This window comes from Diplotaxodon limnothrissa, linkage group LG7 (assembly GCF_057381915.1).
Source record: "Diplotaxodon limnothrissa isolate DT_005_m linkage group LG7, D_limnothrissa_male_GT1.1, whole genome shotgun sequence".
NCBI lineage: Eukaryota > Metazoa > Chordata > Actinopteri > Cichliformes > Cichlidae > Diplotaxodon > Diplotaxodon limnothrissa.
In genome coordinates, this window is record NC_140602.1 from 20,213,537 (window position 1) to 20,224,677 (window position 11,141).

At 36.7% G+C, this 11,141-nt stretch overlaps 1 protein-coding gene across 1 annotated transcript; it reads right to left on the bottom strand.

Annotated features, from left to right (window-relative positions):
- Nucleotides 1–2,644: 2,644 nt before the first annotated feature.
- LOC146628205 (forkhead box protein P2-like) lies at nucleotides 2,645–11,141 on the bottom strand. Its single transcript, XM_085357645.1, has 14 exons — nucleotides 11,010–11,141; nucleotides 9,821–9,901; nucleotides 9,264–9,375; nucleotides 8,842–9,019; nucleotides 8,286–8,390; nucleotides 7,512–7,599; nucleotides 6,419–6,550; nucleotides 5,501–5,684; nucleotides 5,339–5,409; nucleotides 3,978–4,079; nucleotides 3,749–3,870; nucleotides 3,080–3,149; nucleotides 2,865–2,995; nucleotides 2,645–2,774 (listed from the first exon to the last, which is right to left on the bottom strand). Exons 1-14 carry the CDS (start codon nucleotides 11,139–11,141, stop codon nucleotides 2,645–2,647), a joined length of 1,638 nt encoding a protein of 545 aa, XP_085213771.1.

The window sequence follows — 11,141 nt, forward strand, 5'->3', positions numbered from 1 at the left end:
AGTCACCTAACACAATGGAGACACATACCCCATGAGTGTGTCAGCTGAATATTGTGTATGTTCTCTTCCCTCTTTCTCACACAAGCCAAACCGATAAAAGTTGTCTGCTGTCTAGCTTTTAGTATGCATAACATAGTAATATTTCCCATGTGAGATGAGAAGATGCCACTAATTTCAAGAAAAGTCATATTTTTATGTGTGCCATAAAGCAGGATATTTTCCTGTTTTGTGCATTACTCTGTTTGCCTTTCACAATTGTTCAAATACCTTAAAATGTAAAAAGAACAGAGTAAAAAGTCAACATTTGTCATTGACGAGCCAACATTCAGTCCTGAGCCTGACATGCTTGTTTTAATCCTAAGAGCTTCTGTGGAGAAACAGAGCGTTAAAGCTGCCAGCTTTGTTTTTCTTTTTTAATCTCGAATCATTCATTTCATCAGGACCAGGGGTTTTAATAATTACCAATAAGGTGGTTAAGCCAAGAACCTGCTCAGAACATTTTTATGACGTTAAGTTTCTTTTTAATGACTTTAGATGCAATCAGTGTGTAAAATCAGTGTGTAAATGTCTGGCATCATTTCTGAATGGTGATTTTTTTTTCAGCTGTTTAACTTATTTGTTAAGAGATGGTTAATTAGATTCATTTTGAGAATATCCTTTTACTTTTTCTTTTCACACCAAAAGAAAACTTTTTAAAATTCAGACATTCCAAAGATTTTACATTTCTGGCTCACAAGATCAATTTAGACTAAAATAAAAACAAATTGCTTAAACTTGACTTGAAAATTGAGCTTGACAGTTTCTGGTATGTAAAGATTTGCCACATCATTGCATCGTTGGATTTAAAAGATGAAATCAGTAATAAGTAGTTTAAATACATTTAAATCTTTGCATGTGGAGATATTGTTTTTCCCGCAGAAGAGAACGTCGCGAACAGAACGAGCACATGTGCGGCAGCATCATTATTACCCACTGATGAGAAGATGAACAGAGACCGGCTTTTTTGGAGGGGCTGTTGATTAAGTGCTGTCAAAAGTGCTACATTAAAAAACATGCTGACTGGCCCGCCTCGCAGTGAGTATATGGCACATCAAAGCAACACATAAGTGAAGCTGTTGAAGTTGTCTAGCACCATGCTAACTTTCAGTCAGTACGCACACGGCACGGAGGCAATCAGAAGAAAATGTCATCTAATAGGCTGACAGCAAATCAAAGCAAGACCTGAGAAGGAACAGCAAACCTAAAGCTAACATGTTATCAGCAAAGACAATTACTGACAATAGTCAAAACAGGGAGCTGAAAAACCTTTTGTTCTGTGTTTGGTTGTGAAGTCTACAGTCACAGCTTCACTTCAGGGTGTGTATCAGTTGATGACACAATGTTGGGAGTGTTTATTTTATTATTTTAATTTCTAATAATTTAACAGGGATTGTAGCTGAGACCTCTTATCGGTGATCTTTAGAAATATAATATAATATATTCATATAGTAATATAGAAAACACTTATTTCAGGGTATGGTAGCATGATGAAAGTGAATGCAGAAGTTATTTTACTGTCTTTATGGAAATTTAATTAGCTTTATCTAATTTTGAAACAGTTAGCAGTACTGTGAAATTTATGTAAAAATTAAAGTGTAATGTTAAAATGTTATGATTGTACTGACAGGGGCTGCAGCCATTTTTTGAAACAATGGTTTGGAGAAACCTCACAGTGTTTAGGTTACAAGTACATGCACCATGTCAAACAAATCCAAACATGACACTACAAATTTGCCTTTTTTTAAACTTTGTATAAATCAGCATTAAAAATACCCGACGCATGGGTGTTACATTTTTAAGTATGCAAGTTGATAACTGAAGGAAAAAGCATAATGTTGCACAGCCTTATAAATACAACATTAAACTATTATATATATTTTTATTGTTAAATGTTGGACACAAGCCTACAGACTGACACATCTTTACACACATTATACAGACCGTGTTCTCAATAACAAAAACAGAACCTTTATTTCAGTATACAGACCCTCATTTAAAAAAAAAAACTGACCTGTGAAAATCCCATATTTTCTATCAATAATCACAACAGAGAAAACAGAAGAAACAGTGCACAACGAATGCTTTTCAGTTATTTAAAAGTGTCTTTGAGACACAAACTATTAACAAACATTATCAACAAACATTTTCTATCATCATAAATAATTAATACAAAAGCGTACGGGTTGCTTTTGGTGAAAAATCACAAATTGTTCTAAATTGTTGCCATTTTCTTGGCAAGATGTCCGTTAGAAAGTCAAACAAAACAAACAAACAAACAAAAAATACTATTATCCTAAGAAATGCGACTAATCTCGGTCACCTTTAAATGCTCAACTTGTTACATGTCTGTTTGATATTTGAATAATAACTGTTATTAAGATATATAGTCCAATATTTAAATATTTGATAAAAGTATTCCCAGCACAGAGACCACAAGTGGCACTATATTCTGCTTTCTTTTGCTGTTTGACTGAAATTGAGGAGAAATTGAGGCTGCTATAATCTGTCTCAAAGCTAAATTTACTTTATTACATTTGCTGATGAATAGAAAATATTCTAAATTGTTTTAATGCTGATTTTACTGCTTTTCTTAACAATAAAAGAGTCATTCAAGGTCAAACAAATGCCCTCCATCATTTTCACTCATGTCTGGCTGCAGGCTGACTGGTTTCACTGTCTGTATCAGACATCCTTGGTCATTCACCTTCAGCTCTTTGTCTTCAAGGAAAAGCGGCCTGTAAGAGGTTAAATAGAAAAGACATCAAACTTCAGAGTTATATCGCTAAATTTTTTTGGAGCGAATTTTATATCAAAGCTAAACTCACGTCTGGACACGAGGAGAGAAGTTTTGGTTTCTGTGGCTGTCAGCCATGCTGCTCCTTTGTATTTCACTCTTTGAATTTCCTCTTACGTTGTCTTTCTTGAGTCCTGGCAGTGACGCCTCTGCCAGTGCGGTCTGAAAAGAAAAGTGAGCATAAATGAAAGAGTGGCCACGCCCCCAACCTGTAAGCACTCCTGCGTTGAGAATGCATTGGCTCACCTGCAAGCCAGAATTCATTAGGGTTCCATAACCTGCACTGGAGGAAATACTTTTCATCAGTGATGGATTTCTGCAGATAATAGAAAATAACAGATAACAGCAATGAAAATTCATAATGTATTTAACAAATGAATAAGAGTAAAGGGCCTCTACTGAATGGAATTTTGAATTTTCCAACCACGTTTATCCATATTCTAAAGATTTTTGAGAATTTTTTCAAAGTCAACATCGTCGGATTTGAGTGATATAGGAGAGCGATCAGATTGGAATTTATGGATTGATTTCAACTTAAATTTCAAAGCCGTGATTCCTGGAAATGCTAAAAATGTAACTTTTGTCTCCATTAATATTGCGCCTTATATTTCACAGCAATTTTCAGCTGTTTTAAATAAATCACCTGCAGAGATGTCTGTCTTTAAAATAAGGAAACTAAACCTTTCCTTTTGGTTTTTATAATATAGATGATACTTAGCACTGTAGACCATAAGGTTGAATATAAATTTGTGAATTTACAAACAGCAGAAGTTTGTGGTTACTCATGCTAAAGCTGTGTTTTGTGATTAAAATGTGATATTTTGATTATTGTGTAATTAATTATCATTATATTTATGAAATATGTACAGATACCCTGATGGCGGCACTGCAATAAACTAGGAGGATCTACTGTACCCTGTGATCTTCTGGGATCGCCTCCTCTGGTATTCCACCTCATCCACAGTCCACACCGCACCTTTCACATTCTCCACGCGCACGAAACACTTGTGCAGGCTCAAGTTGTGTCGAACCGCATTCTGATCCAGATGAAATCAGAGTGAGGAAGATATTTCTGAATGCATGCAGCATGCATCGGGTATGACACACAGTGGGATACAGAGTTAATCATCTGCAGGTGGAATACCTTCCAAGTGGCGGCGTTGCGTCGGAAATAAGCAAATGTCCTTGTGAACCAGTTGTATATCTCGTTGAGGGTTAGTTGCATGTCTGATGTTTCCATGATAGCCTGTAGATGGAAAGGAAATAATACACTGTAGCACAATACAGGATCAAATTAAAGCCTTCACTAGTTTATCGAAGGCAAGGAACAAAGATACGGCTTTTGTGTTTGTTTAAATTTAAGGAATCGCCAATTCTGCAAAAATAATGCTATAGTAGAAACAGATGCATGTTTTTCTATCAAGATTCACGCTTTAATGCTACGAAAATGTTAAAAAAAAATCAATTACAGATATTTCACAACCCTGCAGGTGAGCATGTATCTGGACCAGAAGGAGACTCCTGACATTTACTGCTTCCAGATGTTTTTGAAGCACCCTGTGATCTATTAGATGTCTCACGTGGTTACAAAGTATGAGCTTGTATGACTGCTCGGATTCTCTGGCATGAGTCTGTTAGTTGCTCCAAAGCGCAGGACGCAATGCCTTTGGTGAGGGAACTTTTACACTCCAAGCTCCAAACAGAAATGTAAAACCGACCTTTAATTGGACTCTTAATTGAAGTAGGCAATTACTTCCTTCTTTTTATTTACTTACTTTATTGTATTTTTTATTGTGCTTAATCATTTCTATCCTGTTTTTTTTACTCAGTTAATGATTCTTCTTCACACTTATTTTATCGACGTAGTTAAAGTGTACTTGCACAGTTTTTACATTTTGTGCAACAGCAAAACAACATATAACACACTGTGACTCCACACGAGACATCAAAAATGTAAATGCATTGGTTAACTACATACACATATATGACATTTAATATACAAACATCAACCTAATACAATCTTTTACACACACACACAAACAAACAAAACAAAATTTCTAAACTTACATATACAAACCGAGGTTAAATATATAAAAGATATAAAAAGAAAAAACACAAACAAGCACATTTTTTTGATGTCAGGTGGATAAAAATATTGAAAATTAAATGTTTTATTCTGTTTTATAACATTATTCTGTCTTACAGTTAACTAGTGAGTCATGTGTAAACTATTTTTACTTATTAATCAGTTGTAAAAAGACCTCATGTCAGTTTTTCCATATTCACGCTCTAAAACCAGCTGACTACTAAAACAACAGGAAAACATGCATATTTAACTTGATAAAAACTTCAAACACGGATTGAAAATTGTATCACTTGAATCAAGTTATTCAAATCAATATGCAACATAGAGATTCCATGAAAACGTTGTTTATCCATTAATACGGGACCAGCAAATACAAAATAAAAGAAGGCGAATAGAAAGTTTAAAAAAACCTGTCATACCTGTCGAATCAGTGTGGCATAGGTGAAAGGTGGTCTGAGATCAGTGTTTTTGTAAAGCTCATATTCATTTTCTGAAACAAGAAAAAAAGCAGAATAAAGAAAAAGCAAAGTGAAAAATCTGGAATGAGCTGCTGTGTGTCAAGTGGCCAGGTTACACGTCACCTGAAGACAGCGAGTAGACCAGAGGGTGATTACGACGTCTGATTGGCCCAACGCCTGACGTGTGAGAGGGGAACTCTTTCTCACACCCCTGGGATGGAGTGCCAACAGGATCTAGAGGTCGAGGGGACACCTGGGCTGGGTCTGATGGTCTCAGCGAGGGCAAGCTGTTGGTGACTGAAGTGAGCTGAGAGTGACAAAAGCATGAAGTTAACAAAGGATCGAGAGCAGCGAACACTCTGACAGGGAAACAAAACAGAGTGGGAGATTCATAACAGGGCGTAACGGAGCGATTGGATTTGCCTCTTCAGAGGTGATTCCTCTAATGTCACAATAAGGAGGAAGCCAATTATTGTTAATTATAGGGTGAAATTGTTTGGTGGGTGTTGTGATTATGGCGCAATATTTGCAAGATTAACAAATGATTAGCTCCCACATTATCACAGCACGTCTGTGCCAACAGCTGGACACAGAGAGGAGAGGAAGCGCTCTGTACATTTAGCGTCCTCGCTTTGAAAAAGCACCGAGGGCTCCGCAAAGTAAAAGAGCAAAGATCAAATTAGAGCCATAGTCAAAAGGTGCTTTGTAAACTTTTTCAAAAAATGAATTTGTGTTTCAATTTGATAAAATATTTCTTACCAGGACCCTCATCACACATAGCATTGCCTCAGTGCTGTGTTTTGGGGATTTTTTTGTTCCTAAGGAAATGTCAGCTTGCTTTTGCAACTCATTCAACTGTAAAAGTTCAACAAGTCAATTACAGCCTGGCAGTATCTTCATCAGCGCTAGAAGAGATGAGGGTGAAGCCAGATGTGCTGTTTTCTCCACATATTTGGAGTTTCCCCCCCGTAACGCCGTAAATATCACGGCTCATTTACTCGACCTGTGTTGTTCGCGCAGCTATTACTGAACGCTGCCTACCTGCGGGCTGCACGGGTCAGCAGCCGTGTCGGACTGTGGCGACTGTGCAGGCGCCGAGAGCGATTGAGCTTCTAAAGATGGCAGATGCAGGTGAGCCATCATTGCCTGCAGACGCTGCCGTTCTTTGCAGAGCTGTAAGTGGAGATGAAGAAAGGAAGCGGAAATTGTAGTGGATGGTGTCACATTGTAATCACCAGACAGAGGTTATTGAAATGGAAGGCTGTGAACCTGACAGATCTCTGGAAGAAAGCATTCGTTCTGTGTCAAACACCAGGAAAAGCACAGCAGGGGCTGAATGTTGCATGAGGATTTAGCATAAACAGAAAGGTTTCTAGATAGTCGAGCATTGGAGAAATTAATCAAGTGTTTCTTGTTTGAAGTGACTGCAGACAAGCCTTGCTCCAAATATAAACTTTTTTTTTCTTGGTTGGGTTGGGCATATATAAAGTATACAGAAAAATCCTCTTATCTCATGCATAATATCAGGTATCACCCATGTTTTAAATTATGACTGTATCATCATCTCAGTTCATCATTCAGTCTATAGAATATTACACATTTTGATGACGTAGCAACTAATCCCCCACATGATCCATAACAATTTAGAGGTTATTGTAACGTGCGAAGCACCGAAAGAACGCTATGAAAGTCAAGTCAAAGTTTATTCCTACAGCACATTTTAAAAGAACTCAGCTCACCAAAGTGCACAGGTTATACAAAATGCACATTTATCCGTAACAGTCACCAAATACATACTAAAAACCATCAAATACAATCAATTAAGTATAAAAGCTAGGGTTCTCTGCTCAACTAGAACTGAAAGCAAGAATAAGTAGTTTCAATAAGTTTCAACAGAGACGTGGGCAGCTGAAACACTGCTGAAAAGGCTCTAGCTCCTCTACTTTAAGTCTGGATTTATGAACACTCGTGCTTCTGGTTTGTAGACCTCAGTTGGAAATTGCACATAAAATGATAAAATCAATGTTGACCTTGAGAACATCTTAACACTGTGCAAGTTTCAATAAATCGGACATAATTCAAGCATCGCTGCTTCCTTTTCTGTCAGTGATACTTATAAGTTAAGAGTCCCTACCTGAAGGTCAAGCTGCTGAACCACCTGCATCTGGACTCTGCACTGGGCTGTACTTCTGTCATCCAGAGTGTGTTCACTGCTTATGTGCCTGAAACAAATAGAGCAAATATGTTAGGAGATTTTTTTTAAATGTAGAAGTAGAGGAAGAATCTTTTATCTCTTATCAAATACTGTGGATAAAACAACATTTAGACCCACACTGATGATGAAGTGAATGTTAAGGGCTATAACAACAACAGTAAGTATCTAAACAAAAATAAATCAAACTCAAATCAGCTGTGTGGTTATGAAGTAAAGGATTTTACAATATTTGCAGAAAGAAAGTTTAAGTTTATTTATATTGTTATTCTCATGTCTCAATGTTCGTTTTGGTTTTGAGTGAACAGTAAACAAACAAACAAGCAACACAAACAATAAAATCGTGTTAATTTCTAATTTTAGTTTTAAATAACCAGATTTTTTGTTTTTCACAAAGTAACATAACTAACATAATATTTAACATATTTAACTGTAAGCTGATCAATATCATCATTTTAAAATTGTAAAGTTTGAAAGAAGTAATCAAAATGAAAAAAGCAAATCCATAACAGTGGAGCTATTACCTAATTATGTCTTTTCAAATGTAATCCATTTCATTAAAAAAAATGTGATTACATAATTCACATATTATCCATTAGTATCTGAAGATGAGGTTAAGAGATGTCAGTTATTCTGCTGCTTTGTTTTCACTGCTATATGTCAAAAATTAAAAGTGTGAAGATTGTTTAAACCTACTTGATAAACTGGCTGAAGTTTTCACAGACTGACTCACAACCGGGCCAATTACACACGCCGTGACCGAAGAGGGCGTGTTTGGCAGCGTGATCACCTTTAACAGTGCTGATCGAGAGAGAGAGAGAGAAGGGCCTGTCAAGATTAAAGAAACCACAGCAGGCAAACAACAAAACAGCAATAAAACAGATATAAGAGTGTTTTGTTTTCTTTTCAGGTAGCAGAAATGACAGGAGAGAGGTGGCAGGGAGCACTGACAAAAAAAAAGCACAAAAAACAGGATAACTATTTACTTTTGATTCGGGACGTGTACTGCAGTTACGTAAACTTTTTCTTTGCTGATCCACTTCAGGTGGCAGAACACAAAGCAAACAAACAATACAAAATACATTGTCCCCAAGGGGAATTAAAAGTGAAGTCTCAAAAGCAAACATCTCCTCACCCGCACCTTGAGAGAAAAAAAAAATGTCTACCGATGACAAGTCTTTGATGTTAACAGAAAAAAGGCAGTGTCACCTGAGCCCTCCTGCTGCTTACAGCGAGAACAGACGGCTCTTACCTCTCAGCTCTGTGAGGACAGGCAGACTGCTGGTCATCGGCTTGTCTCCCTGGGACTTTTGCTGACATTATTTTGCCAGCGGAAGATTCTCGATTCTCTTTTATTGTGGTTTTATCTTCAGTCATTCCAATTGTGAGCTCTTTCCATACTTGCTGCATCTTTGCAGGGCTGAGACAAGCTAAAAGATGATTGAAAACACAAAGTCTATCAATACTGCTGCAAATAGCAAAGTAGCTGTGGTGTATTTTTCTAGCGATGTAGCATTTGTTATTCAGTGTACATTAATTATACAGAGCCCCTGCTGTTCCTTCAATCTCGAAATGATGACTTAAAACACATAGTATGCACAAAATGAAAGAGTTGATTTGAAGAAACTTTTTTTTAATGTATAACTTTTGGAAATAGATGTAAAGAGGAGTGACCTGGAGAGAGAGCGGGAGAGGACAGCGCTGGTCTGTGCGCCCGGAGGAGCTGCTGCTGTTGCTGCTGCTGGAGTTGGATGAGCTGCTGGAAGACGAGCTGGGGAGAGGAGAGCTGGAGGATGGGGAAAGAAAGCATTTCTACTGAGGTAGTAAACACTGCCCTCACTCTCTTTTGCCATACCAGAGTGAGACCAGTCAGTCCATTAAGGGTCACATCTGGTAGATGTTTAGATATCGATTCTGGGCTTTTAAGGCTGGAAGAGCGTAATTTTAAGTCAGGTGATATCACCATTTAATGATAACGTTTAATGACTTTATCAGTTGCTGAAATGATTTTAAAATAAAAGGCCAAATCCACATACTATTTCTGTTCAAGCTCAGATGTCAAAATTCTTTTAAAATAAAAGCCCAAATCCATTCATTATTTCACTTTAATCTCTACAACCAGAGAAAGGAAAAGTAATAAATATTTATTTTTGATATGTGTATCAATCTTCAACAATAGGATATCCTCCAAAAATATATAGGTGTGTAATATTGTAGCCTGAGACTCTTACCTCTTTGATTTTCTTACTGGACTGTTGCTGAAGCAGCTGAATCTGTTGTTGCTGCTTCTTGTAGAACTCTTTCAGGTGATGCTATCAAAAAATGTAGCATTATCACGATCATTTAGACACTTATAACTGCTACTGGCAGAAATGTTTGTTTGTTTTATTTATTTTAGGCTGCGTCATGGTTGCCAATCTTAGGTGTGTGGTACAATTTCAGTATTTGGTATATTACAGAAGGTGGAAACAATGACAAAAAGTTTTTTTTTACTGAAGATAGAGATTTACAGACACACTAGCTGGGTATAGGCTGTCTGATATTAAACCTGTTCAAAGACTGCGTGCTTAAGCATTAAAACACTTTAACCCAGGCAAACTCTTTATAAAAATCATGATTCTTTGTTGTTTCCCTGCTACAAGAGGAGAATAAATAACAACAAAGCAACAACAACAGAAACCACAGAAGAAAGGGGTCATAGGCTAACATTGCCATTTTAAATACTGACATCTTGGTGATATGATGGTACTAAGCCAAAATTAATACATTCTCTTTAATGAGATGGAGTTAAACCTTAGTGGAGAAAGTCTAGGTAAGTGAAAAGGTTGAGTTAAAATCCAGAAGCGTTTTTAATAATTATACCTTTTGGTTCTCCTAGTATAAGTCATAATGTGCTAGCACTAGCACTTTTGCACTTTATCTAATGTTAAATATAACATTTAGTAAGCTGCTGTGTTATTGTATTATTATTATTATTATTATTATTATTATCATTATTATTATTATTATTATTATACATATTGGTTGATTGGTTGACTTTGAAACACCAGTTTGCTTTGGAATGACTAGCTTACAAATTAGCTCACCTTGATAGCATTAAGCTCATGTTAATCACGGCCTCAGTCTAAATCATTTTGCAGTAACATTAACTCAAATATCTAACCTTATAACCACAATGTATTCTCATTGTCATAAATTCCCATTGATAAGAGTTTTGTTGTTTTTTAACGCTTGCTAGCTAAGTCACTTCTCTTAGCTAGTAAACTAGGCTAAGTTAACAACAATCATAATAATTATATGTATATGCAAATAATAAATAAACAAATATAGTAGCCAATTTACAAACTTTGCTGTGTTATGTAAGTCATGTTTATCAAACACCACCACCCTGACATGTATATATGTTAACTGTGCAAATACCTGATGAAGCAGTAGGGCTTGCTGCTTCTGGTGGATCAGAGCCTGCAGCTGGCTGGGAGCCAGAAACTGCTGAATCTGCTGAGGGGCCATCATAGCAAGAAAGACCTCAAAGAAGAAGAGGAAGGACAACAT